Source organism: Dermacentor variabilis, chromosome 6 (assembly GCF_050947875.1).
Source record: "Dermacentor variabilis isolate Ectoservices chromosome 6, ASM5094787v1, whole genome shotgun sequence".
NCBI lineage: Eukaryota > Metazoa > Arthropoda > Arachnida > Ixodida > Ixodidae > Dermacentor > Dermacentor variabilis.
Window position 1 is genome coordinate 187,097,802 of NC_134573.1, and position 27,116 is coordinate 187,124,917.

The window sequence follows — 27,116 nt, forward strand, 5'->3', positions numbered from 1 at the left end:
TGACAATTGCCCCTTCTCACATTTGGTATGCTTCACCGCAATGATTTGGGTATCCTTCATTGCGTAACACTACTGTATTGAGGCGAGGCTGACTTTCTGGAACCGGCATTATGCAGCGTGCTGTGCTTTTCGAGCTTCAAAGCCATTGGCGAGGATCACTAAGACGGAGTCGGTGCCATTGCTAACAGTGGCACATTGTTTCAATGAAAAGCATGGCACTGAGCAGCAAGGAGCTTGGTAGCGAACTGCGAAGTAGCTAGACCTAGCATTATCGTGGTGGTGGCTACGGCTGCCAGCCGGTTTGCATGCGAGAGCGCCAGTTCGAGGCGGTGAGATAATAAAAATGGCGGTGGTAGTGGCCGTATGGGACCTGCGGCAATCCCAAAAAGTCTGGAAAATCAGATGGCAAAGGTTTCTTGCGTCCAAAATTTCAGACACTCTTCTACATTGACTCTCTGTGGTGCGTGTGGTGGTGCCGCGAAGGTGTCTGAATTATTGGGCATGTTTAAAAAATCGTGTCTTCCAGAAAATCAATCATTGACTGTATGTGCAAAAATGCGGTATTGCGCTCTTCGTGTTTTACTACTACATAGATGGCAGCACTTCTTCAGCATTTGAAGCCATGTTTGTTGCAGTCTGTGTTCTACTGGCAGCATGTCATCGCTCAAAGACTGCTGTTTTGAAATTGCGCTATTTGGCACCCTTTGGCAGGAGGTTATTGAAAGATGGTGCGAGCCTTGTGGCAAAGCTCTATGTGCAAGTTTCCTGCTTCATTAAATTTCACACACTTTGTGACCTGTCTTAGCACTGGAAGAAGGAGTGAAAAGCTGTCTTGGTGCTGAGCTCTGCTTTGCAGAATACAGTGAAATCTCATTACTATGAGCACCAAATTAACAAACCTTTTCGATTAACAAACTTTAGGAAATCCCCTGCTGATTTCTTATGGAGGCGGTGAGTGTTTTGCGAGTGCATGCTCCTCCCAGGCCAGTGTAGCCTAGCAATCAGGGTGCCTACTAACCGGAAAAACAGGGAGTTCTGAGGGATCTTAAATTGTCTGGAAATAATTCGGTGTGGGTGTGTCTGGGTGTGCTTGGAAATACTCAGGGAAAACTCGGGGAATTTGTGCTTCTGCAGTGAAACATTGTTAAACTGTAGTTGGCTGGAGCTCGGAAAAAGTACATACTAAACGGTAGTACTGCGATAGTACTAATGGTAGTAAGCAATTCTGCATCACTGATTATTCAAGTAATCTTTCTCAGACATGAAAAATAAAGGTGATTTCTTTCTCAGGCAAGTTCTTGCTTGATTTCTTTTTTGTTCTTCACTTCGGTTAATTTGAATATCTGCTTAATTTGAAGTTTTCATTGTCTGGCGGCCTTCAAATTATCGAGGCTTCACTGTAGATTCAGGTGTCCGCCTGGAGTTGCAGTGTCAGTTGCAGTGTCCACGTCAAGAAATGTAAAAACAAACAAACAAGAAGCATTGTGCTTTGGAGGTGACAGAGCTTCCTTTTTTTTAATATTATATTAAAGTATTTATTATTAGGCAATACAATACAATTACAAAGAAAATGTAATACAGAAGGAAGTCCCAGAGTAAAAACTGTCAGGGGGACCTCCTGTCACAACATGTACAAAATATGTAGTCAGTAGTTTTCTCAGCCTCAGCGTCTGCTTTGTGCGGGTCACTCTTATTATACGGTGCTTGAGTGGTGCGTGGCGGCGAAATCTATGGAAAATATTGACAGCATGGGTCGAGAGCCAGCAGCTCTGTTTTCATGGATATCTCAAGTGGCGACAACTTTTGAAGTGATAGAGTGATGGGTGGAATGGTTAATTTTCAGGCTTTCACTATAATGACCTTTCAGAATAATGAACAAATTTCGGCAGTCCCAAGTGATTCGTTGTATTGCAATTTGACTGTAGTTGATCTTGAAGCACTGTAAAATAAATTATTTTCCTTATTTCTGACTGCAACTGTTTCTGGCAGTCTGACTGCAACTGTTTCTGGCAGTGAAAAATGCATATAGATTCCCTAGTGAAGAAATAAAATGAGTAGGGATGGGCGAACAGTTTAGGCTTGAATTGAACTTGAAGCAAATAGTGCTTAGTTTAAATAATTTCATATTGAATAGGTTGTATAGTAGTACTTGCATATCACATATCTTGATAAGGAAAAATGATGCATGCATTTGCTTTAATTAGGATACAAATATTAATTTTTTTGTCTCAAAGTTAATAGTTTTGGTCAATGCATAAAACATAAAGTTGAAAAATTTTAAAGAAAAGTTAGGGGGGTGGCATCCTACTTGCATACGTTGTAAGTTTATTTTCAGTGTGGTTAATACAGATATATTCATCCAAAAAATGGAAGTTCAACATTTCTTCACAATGCCAGCAGTATGGTGTTCTTTTGTTTGTACCCTTAGCAAAGAAATAAAAATGAGGGTGTACCATTATGTGGTATTGCAGGTGTAAACCAATCATGAAGTATATGAATAGGGGCAACCAGAAGTTACACAAAAGATAAATTTCAAGTAAAATCAACAGATGGATATATTTGATGATTAAAGAAGTGAGAGCACCTCTGAAACCATCATCTTTATTTGCAAAGATCCGTGATCATTTTCTGCTTTTTTTCTCTGAAAGTGATCAATCTTCAAGAGCTCGAATGTATTGGAAAGCATCTTTCTCATACTCTTCAAAACTGACGCAGAACTTACGCACCGCTTGCGGACCCCGAGCCAAAGAGCCTTCTCCTTTTTGCACCTAAGTAACCCCACTGTTAGGTGGCGTTAGCAGAGCCACACTCACGCCATCTCTCACAGTGCGTTTCAGTCAGACCGACTGCCGCTGGCACGAAGCCACGTGGCGAAGCCGGATTACAGGAGATGGGAGCTATGCGGGAAAACAACATATCAGGCGACGTGTGAGAGTCGCGCATCCTCACACAGTAGAAGGCACAGGTGGTATCTCTGGCCATGAGCTCGTGCATTGTTGTTAACAGATCTGAGGTCTGTACCTTAACAGGAACGTGATCGTTCTCCTAAACTGAAGTAGCCTCTGGTGTTTTCTATGCGACGGAGACATATACATACATGGCAGCATGTGCACAGTGTAGATCTAGTCGCCACAGCAGATGATGTCCCCCAACACAGACAACAGGGCACTGACACGGCAAGGAAATTAAAAAATGATGTAGCTTATGTCGCTTTATCGGCCTTTGGGACTGATTAGCTGCCTGACATGGCAGGCTGACCTGACATGACACGGCTGAATACTCCATGGTTGATGTTAATGCAACTAACCGTTTGCAAACATAAAAGTAGAACATGGTGACCGCAAGTTGTTTCCATTTCTTTTAATCTCTTTCAGCACATGCAGTTTGGCAAGAGTAGGGGGTCACTGACGATGGTGATAAGCATGTCACACCACCTGTTGCTTAGCTGGAAAAGTCAGTACCCCGACTGATTTGCCTGACACTTGCGCATATGTGCGAGTTGTGAGAGAAATCTGGGGACTGTGCCTGCATACTATAGAGGAGTACGCACTTTGCTCCGTCCGTCCCTAGCCGATGGCAGTGCGCGTTATGCGAGAACCGGTACTTCTGTGCAAATGGGATCACAGCGGCCAATACACTCAGTAACAGGGAAGCATACAAAACTAGAAATTTGCAATAACAACGTGTCGTTATTCATTGCTCTGCGGCCACTAAAGCGGCATCTACCTGAGCTCCCACCCCACGCTTAGCGAAGGAAGAGCTTGTTTCTGAGTATTAATCTGCGGTTGCGTAGTAGTCTGGCATGGAACTAGCTCAAGGAAGCCGTCGGATCAAGACAAAGCCCAGGATAATGTCTGGTTGCACTTTGTTTAGTATAGCTTTGACTGTTCCAGTTCAGAAATTTTTTAGATAATGCATGCAGTGGTTGAGCATAGTCGCGCATGTCCTTTAGATGCAGGGTTCCCCTCAGACATCCTTCTTTTGCTATCTTTTTTTGCTTGCATAGACCACGGTGAACGCACAAAGACCTCTTATAAGTTGAAGTGGTAGAAGCAGCTTTATAGCACAATATATGTATAGAGAAAGCTATTCTATCAAAAATGAACAAACTAGTCTGGCAATTTCTATCCGTTATGCCACATTGATGTGCATGAAGTCATTTTTCGCTGCATTTATTGATTACTTGAGTTAGTATTGAGACTATATGGTGCTTACATGTACAGTGCTCACGGAGTGAAATGGGACACGGAGCATTTAGTAGAACCCTACATATATGCAAAGTATGCGAGATCACCATGTCATGTCGCTAGGAATTTGGTCACCAAAGGTGACGAGGACTCCGATGTAAGTGTACGCGCCAGAATTACGTCGATGTGACACGAACTGCAGCCGGTTGAAACGATAGTATGCGCATTACTTAGTCCTAAATTGACGCGTTTCATTCCGTGAGCACTGTACATTTGAGACTGCACCTCAAGTGCCCATCTCTGTGCCACATCAGTTCTTTTTCCCTGCACCTAGACCTGCTCCAAAAGGTAAAATAGCTGTTCCATCACTGTAGTACCCTGCAGTATGCAATGATCAGATTCTGGTATTCATTTACGAAGGCCATGATACATGATGAATGTCATGTGATTGTGTGCTGGATTGCCTCATTGTTTTCTTGTAAAGATGTCACCTCACACATGGCTGTTCTGCTGAATTGCAGAGGCTGCGCCAGACAAGTTCAACGTAGGTTACCTGGAGGGGCCATTTCGTGTTGGCACACCTTTCCAGATTCCTCTAGACTTTCTTGACAAATATGGGAACTCAACCAAGCCATCTTCGGACCTTAAACCGGAGCTCAAGGCCAAGTAAGCTGTTGAGTTCCTTTGCTTACATCGACATTCATTTGCCATTTTCCTGTGTGGGAATTAGTTATCAGTCAACGTTCATTTGCAAAACTGTTTATTGTATAGGTTAGGTATTGAAATACCAAAGTGCCTTCGACTGTGCTGTAGCATAAATATACTTAGCTGGTAAGCTACTTATTTTCATAAGCCATTGTTCACTGTGTGGCTGTTTTGGCATTTGCATTCGTCTCTTGCTCTGTCTAGTGGCCTGGAATTGTCCTATGACGGTGTCCAAGCCAAAGGCAACTCTCTGATTATCAAGGGCATTGCGGCCAGGGGGATTGTGGAGTCAAACTCTGGAAAGGTAAGATTCCTTATTTTTTAAGGGTTGTACTTTGTGTGCTTGTAAACGGGCTTTTTGTATGCTAATTAGTATTTTTGTTTTATGAAAAGAGCTTCAACTTGACTGTGAAAATTCCTGGCCTTGACGAGAACACACAGACCCTCAAGATCCGTTTACTGCCTGGTGAGTTTATGTGCCTTTTGTGTGCTGGTGGTGGTATTGTTGCTATGAGAATAATGTCCTTGTCTAGGTACATTTCACTTTTGTGAGTGTATATTTGATTTACCCTCTTATCAGGGCCAGCACATGAACTGCAAGTTCTGCCTGAAGTTGAAGACCAACTGTCATTTGAAAATGGTTCTGCGCCAGCTTTTGACCTAGCTGTGCTTGATATGGCAGGAAACTACACCTGCGAACCCAAGTTTGTTGTAATTTGCAAGGTAAGCTTTTAACATTGAGCTGTGCTAGGAAGAGATTAAAGGGTGTATGAGTACCAGTTTTATTAAGCATTTGATATAATCATGACGTCATCATAATGCTGGATTTTGTATTTCTGTAGTACAAGGATCCATCTGGCAGATTGTATGTGTACAGTGCTAAATGAAAGGCATGCGAACATTTTTAGAAATTCATTCTTAATTTTGTTTTATAATTTCCTAAGCTTTGCAGAATAATTCAAAAATATTAACAAGGGTAACAGATCACTTTTAATGGTTCCCATCTTATACGTTAACCATAAGTTCTCTTTATTCAAAGTGTGCACATTCTTCGGCATGCACTCTCTCATAGTCATACAGCAATTCATTTCTGTGCTGCTTTTCTAGAGAGAGAGAGGGGGGAAGAGAAAATTACAAATGAAAGGCAGGGAGATTTGCCAGGCCTGAGCCCGGTTGGCTGCCCTACACTTGGGGAAGGGAAAAGGGGAGGGAAAGATCAAGTAAAGAGAATCTATTGTGGATATCACCAACATGGTAACAGTTTTTCGTTCTATATCACTGACGGTTATCCATTCTGGATCACAGATGGTCACTCAATTCGGTAGCTTTCAAAAATTACAGCTGTGCTTTTGTGGCGTTTTGTAGCTGCGATATGCAAGGCCATGGTCCCAAGATCTTGTTCAAGGTGAATGGTTTTCTATCTAACTGACTTGGAGCTGTGCAGAGGTCATGTCTTTCGTTTTCAGAAGATGGGCAGTAGCACAGTAGGTGTTCTATAGTCTCCTTGGCACCACAGGCATTGCACTAGATGCTATCAGCCATTCCAATCAAACACGCATATGCATTGGTGAATGCAACGCCCCTGCTTTTCTAGCAGTAACCATACAGGGCAGCAAGTGTAGAAATGCCATACATACTAATGGAGTACCAATGCCATCTGCCCACCAGAGCCAAGTGCTTATTTGCATCTAGCTTTTATAACAAACAAGAAAGAAAAAGCATCACTGCAGTTGCATTTTGCTTCTTACATAATCAATTTAACTTAAAGGGAAACATGATGGTTGCATTGCAAAAATTGCTTTACAGATTCATTACAAATTAAGAAAATTATGTAACAAGAAAAAGCTGTTGTTCAGGGAAGCCAAGAGCTTCAATTTCAGCCCTAAAATGGGAAAAGTACTCAGAGTGTCTGCTTAATTATACGAAGTTGCTGAGGAGCACAAAACGACACTTCTACAACAAGGACTTACTTGACATCCTCCAAAATAAAAAAAAAAAGTTTTCCACTTTAACTCCCCACCGTAGGGCTTCGCATAATGTCTCTTTATTATATCGGGATGGTTCTGTCCTTCTGAAAGAGCTTTGTTCTGATGTTTTGAATGCGTACTTCACGTCCGTTTTCACCCAGGAACCAGCTGTTAATATTCCTATACCGCTCAGCTCAAATTCGCTCAAATGCCACCAGTAAGTATCTCGGCAGAAGGAATCTATAAAATAGTTGATAATTTAAAGATATCCAGTGCCCCTAGGCCAGACAACATATCTCCTAAAATCCTTAAAGGCACAAAAGTAATACCCAGTCGCATACTACAAATCATTTTCATGCAGTCTATTTCCAGTGGCGAAATTCCGTCCAAGTGGAAGGTAAGCAGAGTAGTACCGGTTCTTAAGGCAGGAAGTTGCTCCGATCCGTCAAATTATCGTCCTATCTCGTTAACATGCATTGCATGCAAACTTATTGAACATATAATTTACTCCCACGTGGCAAAGCACCTGGATAATAATTCCATTTTCTTCTCAAACCAACATGGATTTCGATCTGACTTTTCATGCGAATCTCAGCCTTTTGAATTCACGACTGACCTGCACTTAAACCTAGACTCATCCTTTCAAACTGACATCAATTACCTTGATTTTTCTAATGCTTTTGACCGTGTTCCTCACCAGCGTCTCATGACTAAACTTTCTTGCCTTTCACTGGACCTGCTGATACTTTCATGGATTCACTGTTTTTTAACTAATCGTTCGCAGTTTACTGTCATCGAAATTCATCCTTCTGCCCCTACTAACGTTATCTCCAGAGTCCCTCAGGGCTCTGTTCTTGGTCCACTTCTGTTCCTAATCTTTATCAATGACCTTCCTGCTGAAATTTCATCATCCATTCGTCTGTTTGCAGATGATTGCGTTCTCTACTGATGTATCTCTACTATTAACAATCAGTCATTGCTGCAGGATGATTTAACCTTAATCCAAAATTGGTGTTTGACCTGGCTCATGCAGTTAAATGCATCTAAATGTAAGTTTATGCACGTGTCTCGTAAATGATCTAACCTACACTTCTCATACACGCTTAAGACTACCGCGCTATCGTAAGTGGAATCTTACAGGTATCTAGGCATAGAAATAGCAAGTAATCTAAGCTGGTCAATGCACATCACGTCGCTTTCTGCAATCATTTCCAAATCACTAGGTTTCATCAGACGATCACTCACTTTTGCTTCACCCATGGTTAGAGTAATCGCATACAAAAACTTCATCCGTACCAAACTTGAACACGCATCCCCTATTTGGAACCCACATCAAGAGTACCTTATCCAGGCATTAGAGGCAATACAGAATCGAGCTGCTCATTTTATAACATCCAAATATGATTCTCAGTTGAGCTTTACTAACATCAAAGCTTTGATTGGTTCAACCCCCCTGGCATCCCGTCGAAAGATGGCAAGTCTCTGCCTTTTTCATAAGCTATATTATCATTTTCCTCATTCACGTGAAAGCCTAATTCTGCTGCCCATTACGACGTTTGTTTAATTGTCACAGTGTTCAACGCATTCATGGTTGAACTAACGCTTTCAATAAATCATTTCTGCTGACTGCCATATCGGATTGGAATGTACTTCTTGACGGTATCGCCAATGAAACAAATTCTGTAGAATTTGAACCGTTATTATCACACCAGTGTTGTCCACAGCCCCAGTAGTAAGTCCTTTTATTGGATTTTTCATTTTTGTGTGTTTACTGTGTTAAACAGTTCTTGCAGTCTGTATTAATGTGTTTTATCTTTGTGACCCGTGGTTACCATTTGTTACTCCACCCTTATATAATGCCCCATCAGAGGCCCTTAAGGGTAAATAAATAAATGGTGATGATGATGATGATGATGATGATGAAAATTATATTGAGTTTGGGAAACCACTCTTTTTTGGCATCTGCAATGCCTTATCTACGCTGTATCAAAACAATTCAGCTGAAAACACACTCTAAGTGCCTAGGGGAAAAAAGAAAGAAGATTGTCAGTGTGGATGGCAAGGAAAGAAATCAAAATTGTGCAAGAACACTGAAGTTTACAGAGCCGCAGCTAGTCTTTCCCACTGCTGACCGCTGCCATTTTGGTATCGTTTGAAATCCCATAGATTCTCATTTCTGTTCCGAGCCTTCAGTGCTGGTGGCTGCATTTCGATGGAGGTGAAATGGGAGTATGCCTGTGTACCATGCACTGGGTGCACGTTAAAGAACCCTGGGTGGTTAATGTTAACACGGAGTGCCCCACTACAGTATGCCTCACAATCATATCATGGTTTTGGCACGTAAAAGCCTAGAATTTAATTCTTTTTCCTGCCTTTCTCGCCTACAATAGCCATATAGCGAAAAGGCAAACATAAATAAATCGGGGGTCAGATTCACGAAGTTCGTGTTGCAAGGGGCCCTCTTATTGGCTCAGTGTGCCAGCACTCATGAGAGGCTCTTTTCAAATGGCTGTTGCTATAGCAACTGGTGCAGCGACGCTGCCAACAAAGTACGCACCAGCTCCGCCTGCTTTGGAAACCTCGTTGCTGTGGCGTTTCTTAATTGATTGCGTATTGATAAGGGGCGAATCGATGCTCACTTTAAAATGTTCCAAACAAGACGTATACAAAAACCAAATTGCAACCCTTATGGGATCATACGATGAAAACGAGGAGACGCTTACCATGAAAACGAGGAGACGCTTACCGCAAGGATCAGACTAGCTAGTGACAGGATCGCGCGGGACTGTAGAATTACCGTATTTACTCGATTCTAATGCACCCTTGATTGTAACGCGCACCTATTTCCCATTAAAAAAAGTGCCCTTGATCGTAACGCCTACCCGTTTGCCACGACCTAAAAAAGTAAAAGTCCTTTACAGTACCATGCACCTCATTCTTTTATACAGGAATACAACTTTCTCTCATTTGGAAAAACAAAGATTTACTCCCAATACATTAAAGTTGCAATAAATAAAAAAGTTGCATTTTCGTTTTTCGAAAGGCGAAGCATCAATTACGATAGCAAATTAGTAGAGAGCTATACGAAAAGTAAGGATAGTACTTTTATCAGCCATGTAAACTTTTCAACATTTGCTTACTAACTGAATTAATAAGCATGGTGTCACGCCTGCACAAGGAAACATGGACACGTCTCATGCAATGACCGCAGGAGCTTTATCAAAACGCTGGAGTAGGGAAGTGCAGTCGCAGGAGCGAGCGAATTGACCTTTCTGCGGCCGCTTGCTTCAGCGCACACTAAGCGATGAGAACACAGTGTGGGGCGCCAAAATGTGTAGACTCTGTCTCCATCGCAGGTCGCTTTCAAGATAGGGACCGCGCGGCTGCGCTGTACGTAACAGCTGCCAGAGTAGAATGCCTCTCCTGTTTGTGCCAGTCCTGCGCGCAAGTTTCGGGAACTCCGAACGTCCATGATGCGGCCCCATTTCTGTCATCCTCTGCACACGTGATCACTTTCCTTTTAATTGCAGCATTGTGATGAATTCGGCATGTCTTTGCAGCTGGCACTTTCATGCTAATAGAGCAAATGCAGAAAACGGGAAAACTAACCTAAGCATACCTACTACAGCACATGGAGGAAGTTACGTCAGTTAGGCTCGAAGCACATGCGAGGCGACCATTTTGAAATGCCGATGGCAATATGGTAACGTGGATTTAAGGTCATACTCAACTCCAATGCGCACACAATTTTCGGGCTAGTTTTATCGGAAGAAAGTGCGCGTTAGATTCAAGTAAATACGGTAATCGCGTCGTGCAATCCAGTATGACATACGCAGTTTAGTGACAGCAAAGGAAGGCCCGGAGTTGTTGAGTCACTGACTATGTGACTACGCAGATGTTCCGCAGATGCCGTTTTGCTTTGGAGAGTGTAGGCGATGTGCCGGAAGTTGTTCATGCTCTGCGGGTTCATGCAGTCTAGACCCTGTTTCAAGACTAGATACATGTCACCATTGGTAGAAACAGTGAACTCGCAGCTCTTAGAAATGTGGATGCGGGACAGTGGCCGAGGCTTGCAGTTCATGTTGAATCCAATGTAGGTCTCGAAACGCACGGTTCAGACTGTCGAACGCGACGAGTTTTGTGGCGCAGGTGTGGTTTCTTGCCCTCGAAAATTAACTCTTTGACGTCTGAGCAGAAAATTTGTTCATTAAGAAAAATCGTAATGGAGGTACTTTTATGAAAATTTAGAATTGCCTCTTTATAATGATTTGCAATGTGTGTGCCAAATTTCAGCTCTCTGTCAAGTAGCAAAAAAGTACCGTGACCCCCTGCTTCCCCCCCCCCCTTCAGCAGGCAGTAGAAAAAGATGCAAAATGAAAGAAGAATGCAATGAAATTGCATTAAAAAAGTACCAGAAGAAAAAAAGTGCTGCTGTAAACCAACATTAGGTACCCTGGTGTTTTGTAAGGTACAAAAAGAAAAAAAAAAGAAAGAATTTTGAGTGCCATTGTCTCGGAACAATATTTCATGCTCTCTCTCCCGCTTATGAAGCTGATATCTCGGCAGCTATTTTTTTTTTATCCATTTGTTACGCTCCTTCAAAAGTGCTGTGTACCGTGACATTCTTATTTTTGTCTTAAATTCATTTGTCAATTTGTTATGTAGCCCTTTGTATGTACAGTATTCTTCCATATTTAATATGGGTCATAACAATTGTTGACTGCATCACGACATAAAAAAAAAATGTAACTGTGTGTGGCATACATCTGAGCATATCTGAAAGTGCAACCAGACTTCTAGTATATTTTGTAATTTCTGTACATTCCCCACAAAATTACTAGAAGAAAATCTTCATATCATATTTCAGCAATTGAGACAGGAGAGTGACATTGACTAGTTAATGTTATAGTAATAGCAAACGTATGTGCCAACTTTCATTACAATGTGGCTAAAAAATAAAAGAAAGTTAACGTCGACCCCACATTGTCATGTGGCAATGAAAACTTTTTTTTATTTATGGGAATAAATTGGTGAAATTTGGCATGCGAGTGTGATTTTTTATGCTGATATCACAACTGAAATTAGTTTTGTGCTATATATTATAGACTTCGAGTTACAGCAATTGACCGCCTCTAATGGTCATCCCCAAATTAATTCCTAACGACGTTGCTGTCATCATGTGCCCATCAAAGTTCGTCGAAAATGTAAAAGCTTCCTGTTATTGTGACTATCTATTTTTATTCTTGCCACCCCTTATGTAACACCCCATTTACTGGGGCCTTTAAGGTAATGAAATGAAATTAATTAATTACACATAAGTTCGCCAAGATTTTTGCATCTGCATGTTTACAAAGGCCCATCTACGCAATAAAGCTATTGGTTTATTTTTTAAATGCAGAAATGAGCATGAAAATATTGTAACTTTCCTATGCATATTGTCTTAATAACAACTCTTGCAAAAAACCCACTATAAATTTCTTTAAGAGAATGGACAGCTTTACTGCGCTCATTAATGTTTCAGGATCTAAGTGCAAAAGACAGAACGATTTTGCCCTCATTCGTTGTGAAATGGCACTGGGATGACTGAAAGTAACTGCACAAGAAATGAAAGCTGAGAAAACGGAGCTCAAAGTTTCATTTGTTGTAAACATTTAAATCTTTACTTTGAGCACCTAAAACCCGCCTGGGATGTAGTCCTTTGCCTGTGAGGACAGATTTCCTTTACATTTTGATGTAGTTTTTCGCTTTCTTGCAGCAGTTTCCGGCACTTTAGTTGCCTTTTTGATCATCGTGCATCCATCCGTCATGCAGAGGTAGATGACAGCACATTCAAAATGTCTGCTCTTGTCTCTAGTTGTGCAACCTCTTTATTACTGAGAGTTGGAGCAGAAATCTGCAGTTGAATATTTGACGTGAAAACTTCTGCTCCGCTGATGTCGCATTGCCGTCATGACCACACGCAGACGCACCGACACCATCGCTCGCGGTTACGCTTTCACCATCGGTCACGGACATGCCTTCACCATCGTTTGCAGACGCGCAGTCACCATCGCTCGCGGATGTGCCGTCACCATAGCCCACGGTCGCGTCGTCAGCACCGCACACGGGCGCGCTTTCCCGGTCACCCATGTGCGCCATTCGTGCCTCGTCAACAAGCTCGGTGGCATCCACTTCTACGAGTATTCTCCCTCTTTTCCACGCCTTTTGTGGTCTTCCGTACATGTGGGCCATTCGGAACTTCATTCCTTTGGGGCTCATCACAGAAAATGTGCGTAAGCTGCCACAATTGTCGATCGCGTTGACCGGACTGCGCAGCTCGCTGCTGTGCAAGTGCACACGTGAGAGGTTCATCAGCAATGCAAATCTACAACTGCCAATAGGAGCGTGCCCTGTGCTCCACGTGACTACTGCGCCCAATCGCAATGCCGCGTTTGCCTTTTTTTTTTTCGCTTGTGTTTGCTGGTTTATTTTTCGGTGGAGAAATACGTCGCTATGGCTATCTCGAGCTCCGATCTCTCCTCTTTGCGATGATGCCAAGATGGCGGCGCTGCGTCAACTTATAGCCGGGCGATCTGCGGTGCGATGGAGCCTTCTGAAGCCTTTTTTTTTCCACATTTTTGATGACAGCACTCTAAGAAAGTTTTTTTTTTTTTCGATTTTTACCACATATTTTGTTATAATATTTCCTCATGTGGTAAATAAACGTCCGTGGATCGCGAAAAGAAATAAGTAAGAAAATAGAAAATTTTGACCATTTGGCCACTTCATGCTGCATCCCTCCTTAAACACATGAAATTCAAGCCGCTACAGAGAATGAGTATTGTGACTGTGATGTGCGAATTGTGCTTGTGAGTTTCTTTGTGGTGTGATCAAAAGTCTTTCTGTTGCCAGTTGCAGCCTTCGAACTCATTTGCCATTAATGGAGCCTGCACATCTTCCTTTGCTTGTCCCCAGTTTCATGCACCTCGTCAGACTGGCCTGCCAACCTACACCGTGGACCTATCGAACAGCTGTAAGGGCACCATCACGGGCCCTCCTCTTACTCTGCGCCAGGTGCAAAAGGAAGAGAAGGTCACTGCCAAGTTTGAAGTTCAGGTAATGATCTGGTTGTTGCACCACTCTGCAGTTTGTTTAGACCAGTGTAGTGCCTTTCGTGTTAATTCCCAAATGCCTTCTTTTGTCTGCAAATTATACCATGTTGGCCTAATTTTACGGCACTCCACTACATAAAGTAAGCTTGCTCAGAATCTTAAGGGTTCATGTTGAGGTGTTTCTAAATGCAGATAATCTCGCTTTACCCTGCTTGTTGATTTTAGAGATTAATTAACGTGATTTGCACAAAATGTAATCTTGTTGCTTGCAAATAAGCTGTGTTTTTGCTCCTCTGACCTAAGTATCATGTCGGCTTTATGTGTACTCCTTGGTGTTGAAGAAACTGTACTCACTATACCCAGCAACCTTTGAGCTCATTTGTGGGGTGGGAGGTGGTGGCCGTGGGGCGGGTGTAGTTGGAGGAGACGGGCTAGTGTAGTGACGTCTGCTTTAGAACCTTGAATCTCTTGTGTACAGTTGGCTCAGTGTAGAACTTCTTGGACCACGAGGATGAGAAATGTCACGTGACATGGCAGTTCATATCTAGCCAATTATTCCAACCAAATGTTTTGTCAAAAAAAAAAAAAAAAAAAGGAACTTCCCCTAATGATTGTCCATCAAGGCTTTCTTTATTTTTGACTTGTTTCCATTGTAGCAGCAGTTCAACTGCAGTGTCCATACCCATGTGTTTTCGCGTTATCTTTCGCAGTCCCTGTATGTGTACTTCCCTGCGTTGCTGTCTCTAAATATTTTTGTTTGTGTTTCTGCAGAACAATAAGAGCATTGCGCATGTGGAGCGAGTGCTGACGGTGCTTCCAAGCCATCAGGCAGCTGCACTGTACCTGTCTTGCACTGGAGAAGATGGGGATGAAATTGAACTTGAGAATGGCCGAGATCTTCCGTGGGTGGCCGGGGAGACAATTACAGGCCTTAGTAAGCACTGCTTCTTTATTCATATAAAAAAAATATTAACTGTCTGTTACACATTTTAATACATTGTGCACGCACACCCTCACTGCTATAGTCAACTTCTGGTAATTCGATCCTGATGGGACCAATGAAATTCGTTGAATCGCCCTGCGAGTTGAGTTAATGGGAGGGGGGTGCAGGTTTCGAAAACAGAAAATCTCGAGAGAGAAAAGAAAAGGAATAGACATTTGGGAACTGCTTTTTTGGCAACTTCAATGCCTAATCTACTCTGTATCAAAACAGCAGCATCAAATGGGGGCCGTGGACTGAGCTCCACCCTTGGGACTTCACTACAAAACAACAAATAAAGTTTACTACTACTACTACTACTACTACTACTACTACTACTACTACTACTACTACTACTACTACTACTGCTGCTGCTGCTGCTGTTGCTGCCCAAAAATGTACCATAAGTGTCAGAAAAAAATCTTGTCACCGCAGACACTGAGAAAAGATTTAAAATCACGCAGCAGCACCAGAGTCTCATGGAGCTATCTCTTGTCTTTCACACCACAGAGCACCGCCACCTTGTTATCGTTCAAAAGCTCAAAGTTCCGCCTTCGAGCTATCCACATTTTTGCCTATGACAGCTGCATAAGTAAAGCGAAAATGTAAAACAATCATCCGCTGATCTGACGAAGCTCGTGGTGCACGTGTCCCTCCTATTGGCAGTGCGCCAGCACGCTGAGAGGTGCCTTCCGATTGGCTATTACAGTCATACTAATAAATCGGACATCGATAATTCGGACTTGCTCAGTAATTCGGACAGCTTTGCTCGATAGCCCCACAGCTTTGCTTGATAGCCCCACAGACATAATGTGTAAAGACGACCGATACTTCGGACAGCCACCAACTCTACGTTCAGTTATCCAGACTTTGTGAGTGGCTGTAGCGTATGCTGTCTCTTTCACCTTTATCTCCTCTGGCAACCTCAACGACGGCGAAAACGACAGCGAAAAAATTGAGCAAGTTCTCCCACCATCAAACTGCAACACTAACTCGGATGATGATGATGATGATGTGCCATGTACTCCAGAGCCTTCACATGCAGATATGACTCTAGCCTTTGCAGTTGTTGCATTGGCATACAGAGACAACAAAAAACTGGCCGAAATACAGCTGGACTTGGTTGTGCATAAGGAGAAGTCCGTGCAGCAATGAATCGACCGCTTCTTCCTTGCACAGAGGCCTTAAAACAAATAAAATAATATTTTTTGGATACATTCATTTGTTGCTGACATTCCATAGATCGGACTTATTTGTGTTCCATTATTTCCGTATTACCGTAAAAACCGGATTATAGGTCGGACCGGAATATACCGTATTTTCACGATTCTAAGCACCCCTCGATTCTAAGCACCCCCCCTCTATTTTCGTGAAAGAATTGGGAAAAAAGTTTGCATGCGAATCTAAGCACCCCCCCTATTTGTGCGGAAGCGCGCGTGGCCAAGGCCGCAGGGCGCTTGCTCACTCTGTCATCGAGCCGGAACCGTCGGAGTCCCGAGGTGGCACAGCGTTCGCGGCGCGAGTACGCCGTACAGCCTGACTGTATACGGATGTATGGCAAAAGCTACACAAAGCGTCCCCATCAACCATCGCAAAGAGGATTTCGGACGCTTGGAAGCGGGTCCAAGTGGACGTTGTGGTTAAATCATTTAAGAACTGCTCGATCACAAACCACTTCGACGGAACGGAAGACGACCTGTTGGGGGGGGGGGGGGGGGGGTATACCGAGAGCGGCGGTTCAAGCGGTGCGACGAACTCGAGTGGCAGGGATAGTAACTGAGCATCCGACACAAGCGGTGGGTTCACTGTGTACACCGATTTTTCTTTTGAATGTTTGCGAAATAAAATGTTATTTCTTGCACCCGTGTTGTCGTGATGTCGCAGCGAAAAGAGGGAGAGGGGGGGGGTCATTCTAGATTTTTCGAATCTAAGCAGTCCCTCTCACTTTGGGCATCACCATCGTGAAAAAAAGGGGGTGCTTAGAATCGAGTAAATACGGTAGGTAGATCCCCCAACTAACGAATTCTAAAAATTACAAAAATCTTTTTCAATGGCAAATGTACTGAAAAACACCCTTACCTTGAAACAAATGCGAATTGTGCACAACAGTGGCAGTATTTATTTAAATGCTGCTCACATGTGCACCCGGCCAATTTTTAACAGTATCGTGCGGCCATCGACCCGCTTGCTTGTCAGCATTTTATTAATGGCGCTGAGCGGCGAAACAAATGCGATATGCGCAGGTGCTGAGAAACACGTGGGTCGATGGTCGCGCGCAAGCGCTACTCCGAATCAGAGCAACGCCTTTGATCAGAGTCATCCGAACTAGAGTCGGATGACGAGCGCTTCTCGCTGCCCAGTCCAGAGGCGTGCGCGATCTTTACCGCTTTCAAACGGATGCATTCGGCAGTCACAGGCAGCGATCTTACACGCAGCTCCCGGACGAACTCCGCAACCTTGTCTTCCCGTTCTGCAGTTCGCTGCGGTCCGCCCACGAAATGACGTTTTCTGTTGGTTTGCTGCTTCGGCCTCCGCCAGTACCGTGCATGCTCTTTTCAGATACTCCAAACTCGCACTGCGCTGCGAGGTTGCTGTGGGCTTCCGCGCCACTCAATCGCCCTTTTCTTGAAGGCGATGGTGAATTGCCGTCGGCTTCCGCTCATTTTGAAACAAAATGTGAGAAAGCAGCCTTTAACCAAAATAAGTTTATGACAATGTAAATGCAAATTGGGGATGCCACAATGTCGCCACGCCGCGCTGCTGCTGATGGCGACTCTACTTCATCCGCCCATTCTTGCAAGACTTCCGTAGTTTTTGCACCAATGTCTGGTATATAAGACAAGGGTCGACTTTTCCCAATGGTTTTTCGAAAAATAGTTCGACCTATATTCCACTTTTTACGGTACAAATAACATATTCACATTATTTACATAGCAGCGCTCGCCTGCTAGGCCTGTGAGTAGGGCCTGCTTTGAAAACTATTCATCCACTGTTTCTTTGTTGATCACATTGCGAATGTGAGTGGAAAACTGAACTGGACACGCGCCTACAGAAAGTGAAGCCCAAGTTGTCTGCTTGCTATAGGAAAAAAGAGATAGTGGTCACAAGGTTCAGACAAATGAATAAGATTGTGCCAGAAAAAAGTCACTGCATCGTGCGATTGTATACTGCATCAGCAATAATGCAGCAGTGAAGCTAACCATTGTTCTTTGTCCTCGTGTGTAGTTTTACTTCGAAGACTGCAGACGATGTGCCAATGCCCATCGATGCGCCTCTCACACATATGTGTGTTTGTGTTGGCACATTCCAGATCCTGTCACAAGCCTACACGTGCGCCTAACATCAACATTGGTGGAGGCATTTTTGTGGGTTTTTAATATTTCGTGCGTATTTATTATTTCCTGGTTTTGAAGCTAGAAATATAGTGCAGTCCACTTATAACGATATATCTGTTGTAACGATGAGTTGATTTCAGAGTATCAATTTATGCATTAGGGCTATGAGAAAAAAGAAAACAAGCATATAGAACGATAAGTTATTCACCACATATCGGACGTAATGATCGAAATTCTGCCTTTTGGGTGGCATTTTTCATGCAGAACAATCGTGAAATTTCCTTTGCTAAGTCCCCCATAACCGAGATGGGTCAAAAGTTTGCCTACGCGAATTTGTATCTGCCGCCATTACCGCACAGTGCGTCCCACCAGTGCGCCGATTCAGATTCGATGCAAGTTGGCACGTCGTGCCCCAGGATGGCGCCAGCTGCCTTGCGTCTGTGTCGCCAGCAAGCGTCCAGAGAGAGAGAGAGGAAAAAAAAAATACAAGAAGCGAATCGCATCTGCACCCTCTTTGCATAATCTTCCTCTCGGGGAGCGCGGAGATTGGTGCGCCGACAAAGGGCAAAGCTGTGACGCTTGGGACGAAGCTGCAAATTTTGGAAGACTCGTGCAGTCGATGATATCGACGATTCTGAAAACCGCGAGTGCCATAATCATGGAAGACTAGAACCAGTGACTGTGTTGATGAACAGAAACGGCGGACTTTGAGCGCTAGAGTGAAATCCCATGTGCAAAAACAGCATGGTGGCAGCCGCTGACATTGCTGTACTGTGGGAGCACATCGCTACTGGTGATAAAATAGGTGGTGCTTCGATGGTGGAGTTTCTAAGTGCAGATAGTGCTGCCTCATGTGAAGAATCTCTGGCGGGGTGACCGTTGGCGCGACAGACGGTGGCTTCGTGTAACTGAGGCGACGAGGTTGACAGTGGCCCGTTTATGAAACCAACCCCAGTGTTGATGCAAACTGCACTGTCGTTGATAGAGTCGCTCATTGATTTCATGCTCGCTAAATTATAGCTGCAACTGTTCGCGCAGCCGCAGGGCACGAGCACACTTCGCTTGTGAATCCGAAACTTCCGCGAAAGCAAGTGCAAATTTCTGATTATTTCAGCCCGCCTAACGCTTGACATGCTGTTTAGAGGCATAAATAAACATTTTATTTTACAGCCTTCTTTCTACGTCAATTCTTTATCGTAAGTGACAAATTGGGTTTCGGAGCTACGAAGGTATGTTTGTAACTTCTCTTTTTTTATGGCATTCCAGATATAGCGATGATCGGTTATAACGATCGGATTTTTCATTCTTCTTTATGTCATTATAAGAGGACTGTACTGTATATACTTTCACAGATTTTTAAAGCTTTAGAGCGCAGCTCTTAGGCACCCATTCCAGCGGTGAGCGTCAGCGTTATTGCCCTGTGGTGAAACCAAGCCAATGAGCCAAGGATGGAAGAGCGAAGGCAGAATGCTGAGGGAGATTAAACATGCGAGGAGGATAGGGCAGATGAGTGTACAGCAGAACCATGGCACAGAGGCGAAGGAGGGTATGATGATAGCGTGTAGAAAAGCGTGGTGCGGCGACGATGGCCAGAGTAACGCGCGTCGTCCAGGAGGTCTTTCGGCGGCGGCTGCTGTGAATTGTGCCCACACGTCGCCCATGTTGCTGGTTCTCGCAATCTCCAAATTAGGGAAGCAGTCGTGCCGCACTTGGTTCGTTTGCAACGTGCCGCACAAGACAGATTGACTGCACCAGCCAATATATAGAGAAATAAAAACATGTATAGAGCGGCGGCTAAATTTTGCATTAGTCAGTATCGTAATTGTTGGTGAATTTTTTTATGCTTTTATCAGATATAGTTTCTTTAATATCTCAAATTTTGGGATTGGCATTGAGTCCCTTGCACTCATTCAGTTCCCTTCATTCTTTTTTTTTTTTTTTGCGTGAATGCTGGTAAGTCAGAGAGTGCACAATAAAGATGATGTACTGTCTTATGACACTACAATATTTTGAAATCCTGTAGAAATCACCAACAATTATTCACATTTGTAAAGCTGCAACATTAGAATTTCATAACATCAGCTAAAGTACAGATTGTGGGCATTGAGATATGCCCTGGTGCCTTTGCGCAGGCATTCACCTGTACTGCTATGCCTAAGCCTGTCTCCTTTCCACTCGCGGCATTTGTTGATGGTGGTGCCCCACTCGCAATGGTTTGTGTTCGGGGCGCTCGCATCATGGCGGAGTCGCTAGTGGCTGCCCAGCTGAGGCATAAATATCCCAGTACCCAGTGCAGTCCCGGAGAGGACTATGCTGAGGCATAGTTCTCTCCGGGACTGCACTGGGTACATACATGCTTTCCTCTTGTCCACTAGCTCCTTTGTGTCGAGGATGTGAGCTGGCATACGGTGCCTTTGCCCATGCGGCGAGCACATACCTTGTGTTGATTATTTTTGGACTCTAAGCCGAAGTGCTGTCCCTAGTGTCGAGCTGCACCGAGCCGTACTGATCGGAGGCCCAAGCCGAAGAAGATTGCCTGAGCTCTCGCGAGTAGGCCGTAGGCCCATTGGTTATCTCGAGAGCAAGCAGCATAGCCGCGGGGACTTTTCCCAGGGGTGTGTTGCGAGAGCCTTTGCTCTCACAGTGACGTGCTTTAGGTGGTCCGCCTGTATTTTCGCTCTTGGCGTGATAGCCATTTGGTTCCCCTGAGCCCCTGGACTGGGTGTCTGTGTAGTGTTGGGTGCTGCTGGAGATAACAAACGGTTTCCACCAACTCTGGGCAGTATTCTGTTCTCTCGTGTGCTTCGCACTCGGTAGCCCTTTGGCGGCCTGAGCGCACACAGCAACGTGCTAGACGGCGGCAGACACAGCCCTGTGGCTCGCCAAGCTTGAACCTGCGGTGGTCGGTACTCGTGTGAAACCCTTGGACCCGCACATGATACAGACATTAAAATGCTAAGTTGCACTCTTTAGACATCCAGAAACACACCTGCTTAATTTTAGCTCTGTTGTTACAGTACATTTTTTGCAAGTCGCATCCAAAATGTTTAACACAGAAAGAACTGTAACTTCCTTTCTTTATTGACTTAAAATAAACATAATGGCATCTTTGTAATCAGTACACAAGATTGAATGTTTCCTGAAAGTATCGTGTGTCTGGAGGGAATAACAGTGATGTTTGTTCCGGATGCCTTCCCCAATTTAGTTCTGGTTATTTTTTGTACTTTTCTTCTCAGAACACAAATTTTAAGCTGCATCTAATATTCAGGCATGATAGCGCAACACAAAGAAGAGATAGAACTGATTAGTTTTTTGTTTCCAGAATGGAGCCTAATATGGTGCTCTATGAAGTATAGCAAGGATATATATTTTTTTTCAGTTGAAGAATTATTTTGCTACATTTTGTGCCACATGGTTGCCACATTTTGTGGATTTATTTGTATTCAGTGGGCTGTAAAATACCTAATAATGGTGAGATAAGAAAAGAGCTTGCCATACTTCATTTATTACTCTTTACGCTATCTAGCCATGCTTTACAAGTTAATTTTATTAGCTGATTTATTTTCCATTGTGGCCTTAGACAGCGAAATATAAATGCTCATTATGTTATGAAATAATTGATCTACAGCAGAACTAACTACACATTTGAAATGAGCACAGGAATCTTAGTAAGACTGGAAAGTTCATTAATATTGTCATTGAAAATGGTGAATATTATTTCAATAGCAGTGTTCCCCCTTAAAGAAGATGCAGAAAAAAATGTCAAGACAAATAGCTGATTCATTTGTCAGCGTTTGCCCTATTCTAACATGCCCCCAAATCAAATGCACAGACACTTTCTGTGTTTCAAGTATAAAACTAGCCTAAAAATCCAATTAAGCTCCTAAAAAAGGTATAAATGTAATGTGCACCTGATTTTCTTGCAAGAAAAAATGTGCAAGGGTCTATGTGTTGCACTATGGAGGTTGGTTTCCTATGGTCAGCTTAGCCACAATGCATTTGTATTATGCGGTAAAGCATGTAAACGCTGCAAAGGTGGTCTTGGTTTTGTGCCTGATTGCACTGCACAGGCAATTCATTGTCCAATATTTCTGGAGGGGGGGGGGGAGGAAAGAAAAGGCACGTTAGAATCGGGTGAATACTGTAATCGGGCACTGTGGGGATACGTTTGTTGCTTGAGAATCCTCGTAGGGCAGGCCAAACATAGGCATTTTCGATGGGATATATTTTTTTTACTTGTGTTCAATGCATTAATGTCCCCTAGGCCCCACCAAGACGGATGCTGCCACTAAAAAGGGCCACTATTTGGGTCACCATAGGGGTCAGGCGTGTACAGACTGATCAAGATCTAATTATCCGGGAAACGCCAATTTCATTTAATTTATTTTCACCTGATCTAGAAGATCACATGATCTAGATGAGGAGAGTTTGGGCCCATAGAAATGCATGGGTGCCGTTCAGGGCCAGTAGGCCTCTGCTGTGAAACTGAAAAGAAAGCTTGCATTAGTGATTTTGTTCCTGCATTGCTCCTAAAACGTTTGTCAACATTCACTCCTGATGACTTGCAATATTTTGTTTAGCAAACCAAGAACTGCAACCAGACATCTGGTTGTTGCAAAATATTTCATTAGTTTCAGATATTATAAAATACTGAATTGTAGTTTGTTTTTGAACTTTTGAATAGTAGTTCGCTGACCGAGACATTGTGCGGGATCAAAATAGCCAAGAAATTGAAATTGAAGTAATATAATGGAAGTTAATGGAAAGTCTGATTTTTCGGACATGCCCAATAACTTTAATTGCCCAAATTTTGATTTGAAATGGCTCCGTTGTAAAGGGTCCGTTGTAATGAGAGTCGACTAATATATAATGTACTGCCTGTACATACGTGTATATAATATTCAACCTGTCTATAATTCACCATAAATAAAATTAATTTTTGATGTCATATGCTACTCCTTGATACAGTAAAACCTCGTTAAACCGTACCCGCTTAAACAGTAGTTTCATTTTAAAAGTAGTAGTCAAATCCCCGACTCAGTGGCCATTGAACATAATGTGTTTTCTATCCGCATAAACCATACCAGGTTATTGCGTACGTATCGGTTAACATGTGGTATTTGCACTTTTCTTCGCGCAAACATGGTGGTGCGTCGTCTCCATTGGGCCGCCCAGCAGAACAAGCCTCAGAGGTCAGAACAGCCTTCAAGCGCCCTGTGCGTTTAAGCGTGAAGCCACATCAGTATCATTTCGGCGGTGTGCGCCGTGCCAGAGAGCATTCTGGCATCGTGCAAAGAAGGACTCGCGCCATGCCAAAGCTCGGATAAAAAAGACGCTGGTGCTCAGTATAGAAGAAAAATTAGACATCATTCGTACTATCGAACGTGACATGAAGAAGTCGGCACTGACATGTGACAGGGATCCACTGTTGACTACGGTGTGTGGCATTTGGACTGCGAAGTTGTTGCTCGACAGCGCTGCTGCGGCCGTGAAGAGATGTTGGCCATGATGGTTGACTTTCGCCATCATTGCCTCTGTTGTTGCCGAAGTATTCACTAGCGACAGTGATGAGGACCACATGGAAAGCGACAGTACAGGTGATTCAGGCCCGACAGTGGCAGAGCCTGTGCGTTACGTCGGCCTCGTGAATGTAATCGTCGCAACGAGGTCAGCACCCCGCAATGAAAAAGGCGCCCCGCGACTTCTGCAGCACTGCCAAGACCATGCACGGAGAATATGCAACGCCAATGAGGAATCTGCCCGGAGAATAGGAAACACTAATAAGCAGTCTGCCATGTGAGTGTTTGTCGAGAAGAGGGGGCTGGCTGAGAAACTGGCTCGCAGCTTCAGTAAGTTTGAGGCCGCTGTCATCGCTGCTAGGCCTCCGCGGAGTCAATCGAAAATAACACTTTTGTTGTGTGAATTGAATAAATAATGCATGGTTTTTTTCCCGTTCATCACACTCTCTCCGAGTTTCATTTTTGACAGGTAAGTGGGCGATCTCATGCTATTTCGGTTAAGCAGTACTACCGTTTAGTACGTACTTCTTCCGAGCTATGGCAAACTATGGTTTAATGAGGTTTCACTGTACTAATCTTTATGCCTTGAAAACGACACTATATACAGTCGAACCCGGCTATATCGAACTTGCAAAAAAACGCCTATCAGTTCGATATAGAGCATAATTCGATATAAGCCTGCTAAATAATTGGATGTCATAAAAGCACATACCATTTATAAAATCACTTTATTGATTAAACTAGCGTAGTTTCGCACGATATAGTCCTGCATTTTCTTCTGCTTTGGCAATTTCGCTGCCTGCGACGCACGCACTTTTCCACATTAAGGAGTCGGAGCAGCTGTGGCCGAAACTTTCCGCATTCGCACAGAAGCACCGGACTAGTGCGAGCGCACCAATCACTTCGGAGGATGTGGGCCAAGGACCGTCGTTGCTTTCCTTATTGTGCCCACTTTCACTTGTGCTCGGTACGATGTTGGCTATGTAGTCTTCGTTTTCGGGCTCTCCCGTGGTCGCGACACATCATTTGCGCTCACAAACTCATCCACCGTTGATTCGTCAAGAGCTTCCGGAAATTCTGACAGTTCGCTCCAAACTTCGGCAACACTGGCAACGGCTTCGTCGCATTCATCAGAATTTACGGTCATCACCGAGCACGCGGAAGTCGGCACGGCTGAAGCAATTTCAGATTAACCACTCGTACACGGGCGCCACGGGCACTGGGTCGCGAGTTTGGACGCTTTAGCCCTAATCTCCCCCTTATTCTTCAAGATCGTGCCGAGAGTGCTCGTCGGAATCTTGTGCTCTGCAGGGACATCCGACATCTCACCGCGTTCGACACGATTTATGATTGCGAGCTTCACGACGAAAGGCAAATTCTTCCGCTTCATCACGGCAACACTGCGGGAGAAGGCCTACAAGGCGCACACAAAAACAGCGAGGCAAGTCGCACTTTCGCCATCTTGCATGATGAGGGCACAAGAGGATCTGATTAGCTGTCTGAGCAAGCGCTGTAGGCGGGCCAGGATCATATTTTGCAGGGGGGGGGGGGGGGTGCCGACGGCTAGTCCGAGGCAGCGCGGTCGGGCGCGGTCACGGCAGGGAGAGCGGTTGGATGAAGCCGCGCAGCCAGGTTTTCTTCGGCACCGCGAGGGAAAGCCAACTTCCGGGGGCACTTTCCGGCGCTTGACGTTCAATATATGGGGTGTCGCTGCTATTTTTGTTCTATGTAAGTGTAATTTTTGCGATATATACTCATTGTAACTATATCGTGTCCAGAAATTGTTCGATATATAGAATAATTCGATGTAAACGGGTTCGATATAGTCGGGTTCGACTGTACACACATGTATGGTTCACAAGCTACTCGCACCAAAAATGCTTCGCATTACGTATATGCCAATTAGAGTTGAGTCTGCCTGTTTAATTTTATAACTATTCGAACAGTATTCAATATTTGATTGGTCTCGTAAATCACTATTCACAGACCCCTATCCTACCTTTATCTCCCTATGCATCTGAGTGCCTGATGACAATGGTGACTGGTGTGTGCTGCTTTTCACCACTTTTCAAAGCTGAAACAGGGACTAGGTGCACAGTTGCAGTTGTAGAAAGTGTCTTGGGATTCGAACGTAATATGAGAAAGGAAATAGCATTGTAAAATATGGAAAAAAAGCAAGCTTTTTATATGTGGGTTTGTTACAATGATTTATATCCACTGTGACTTTCTCGTTGCCATAAATAACTGTGTTGGACAAAATCGTACACAACTAGTCATGTAATAAGTGATTCTGACTATATCAAACATACATGTATTGGTTAAGCATGTACTGAACATGTATTGCTTGACCATTTGCAGGTAGAGCTGCCAGATTTTATGCATCTGCTGAGATTTACCAATATTTACTTTTGATGTCTTTTAAATATGTAATGCTAAGGGGAATAGTCCGAGATTCTAAAGATAGGTTAATTATTAATTACCGAATGGTTGGCAGCACTGGGAAAAAGCCGTATCTAAATTGTGTCACAGACAAAAAGAAAGAATCTGCTCACTAGGCAGAGATGCATAGATGAAATGTTGAGAGGGGAGCCAATGAATATATGCATGCACTCATGAAAGATTTTACTGTGGCTGTTCTGTAGATGGGGAAGTGTGGTGAGCTGGTGGTAGGCAGCAGGCAAACATGAGCATGCACTTGAAAGCAGAGGGAAAATGAGTTTACACTTGTGCATGTGTGTAACTTGTTTTTGAGGTGTATTTTGTTGCTGCAGTCTTTGTTTTTGACTTGCTTGTGATGATGCCTTGAAAATGAAGAGCATTCTCACCTTTTTAAAGCAGTCTTAACTGTACTCTAAATTTTTCTGCACATATTATAGCTATTCAGACTTGTGCTCTTCTAACGAAGAAAAGAAAGAACATTTTCTCAGTGTTGATCTTTTATGATGCCTAATCATGTAGTTGCTAGTGTTATAAATTTATTTATTTATTTATTTACAATACTGCCAGTCTCTACTGAGACCATAGCAGGAGGGCACTATATATATATATATGTACATAAACAAAGAACACTGATAATGTTAAGTATCAATACATGTATAATGTCAGTTTTGCACCTTAAAACAAACAATTTTCACTACAAAATGTATACACCAAACACAAGTACATGCGAACTTTCAAAAAATAAGAAATGGCAATTGAGGTATGCTACGCTGCATACCCGATTACATACACAGGGCACAAGTACATGGTGGTTTGCACGATCAATAATAGCACTAGCAATTTTAACCTGCTAAACAATTTTTTCAATTTTTGATTCAAACTGAGACAGTGACT

At 43.5% G+C, this 27,116-nt stretch overlaps 1 protein-coding gene across 1 annotated transcript in view; it reads left to right on the forward strand.

The window, feature by feature from the left end:
• LOC142585961 (structural maintenance of chromosomes flexible hinge domain-containing protein 1-like) overlaps positions 1-27,116 on the forward strand; it is a 409,872-nt gene that overhangs the window by 181,908 nt on the left and 200,848 nt on the right. Inside the window, exons 21-26 of the mRNA XM_075697096.1 lie at positions 4,709-4,853; positions 5,097-5,196; positions 5,286-5,358; positions 5,473-5,615; positions 13,814-13,954; positions 14,722-14,884. Of these exons, the coding sequence (XP_075553211.1) occupies positions 4,709-4,853; positions 5,097-5,196; positions 5,286-5,358; positions 5,473-5,615; positions 13,814-13,954; positions 14,722-14,884 (765 nt within the window). The remainder of the gene's footprint in view (positions 1-4,708; positions 4,854-5,096; positions 5,197-5,285; positions 5,359-5,472; positions 5,616-13,813; positions 13,955-14,721; positions 14,885-27,116) is intronic.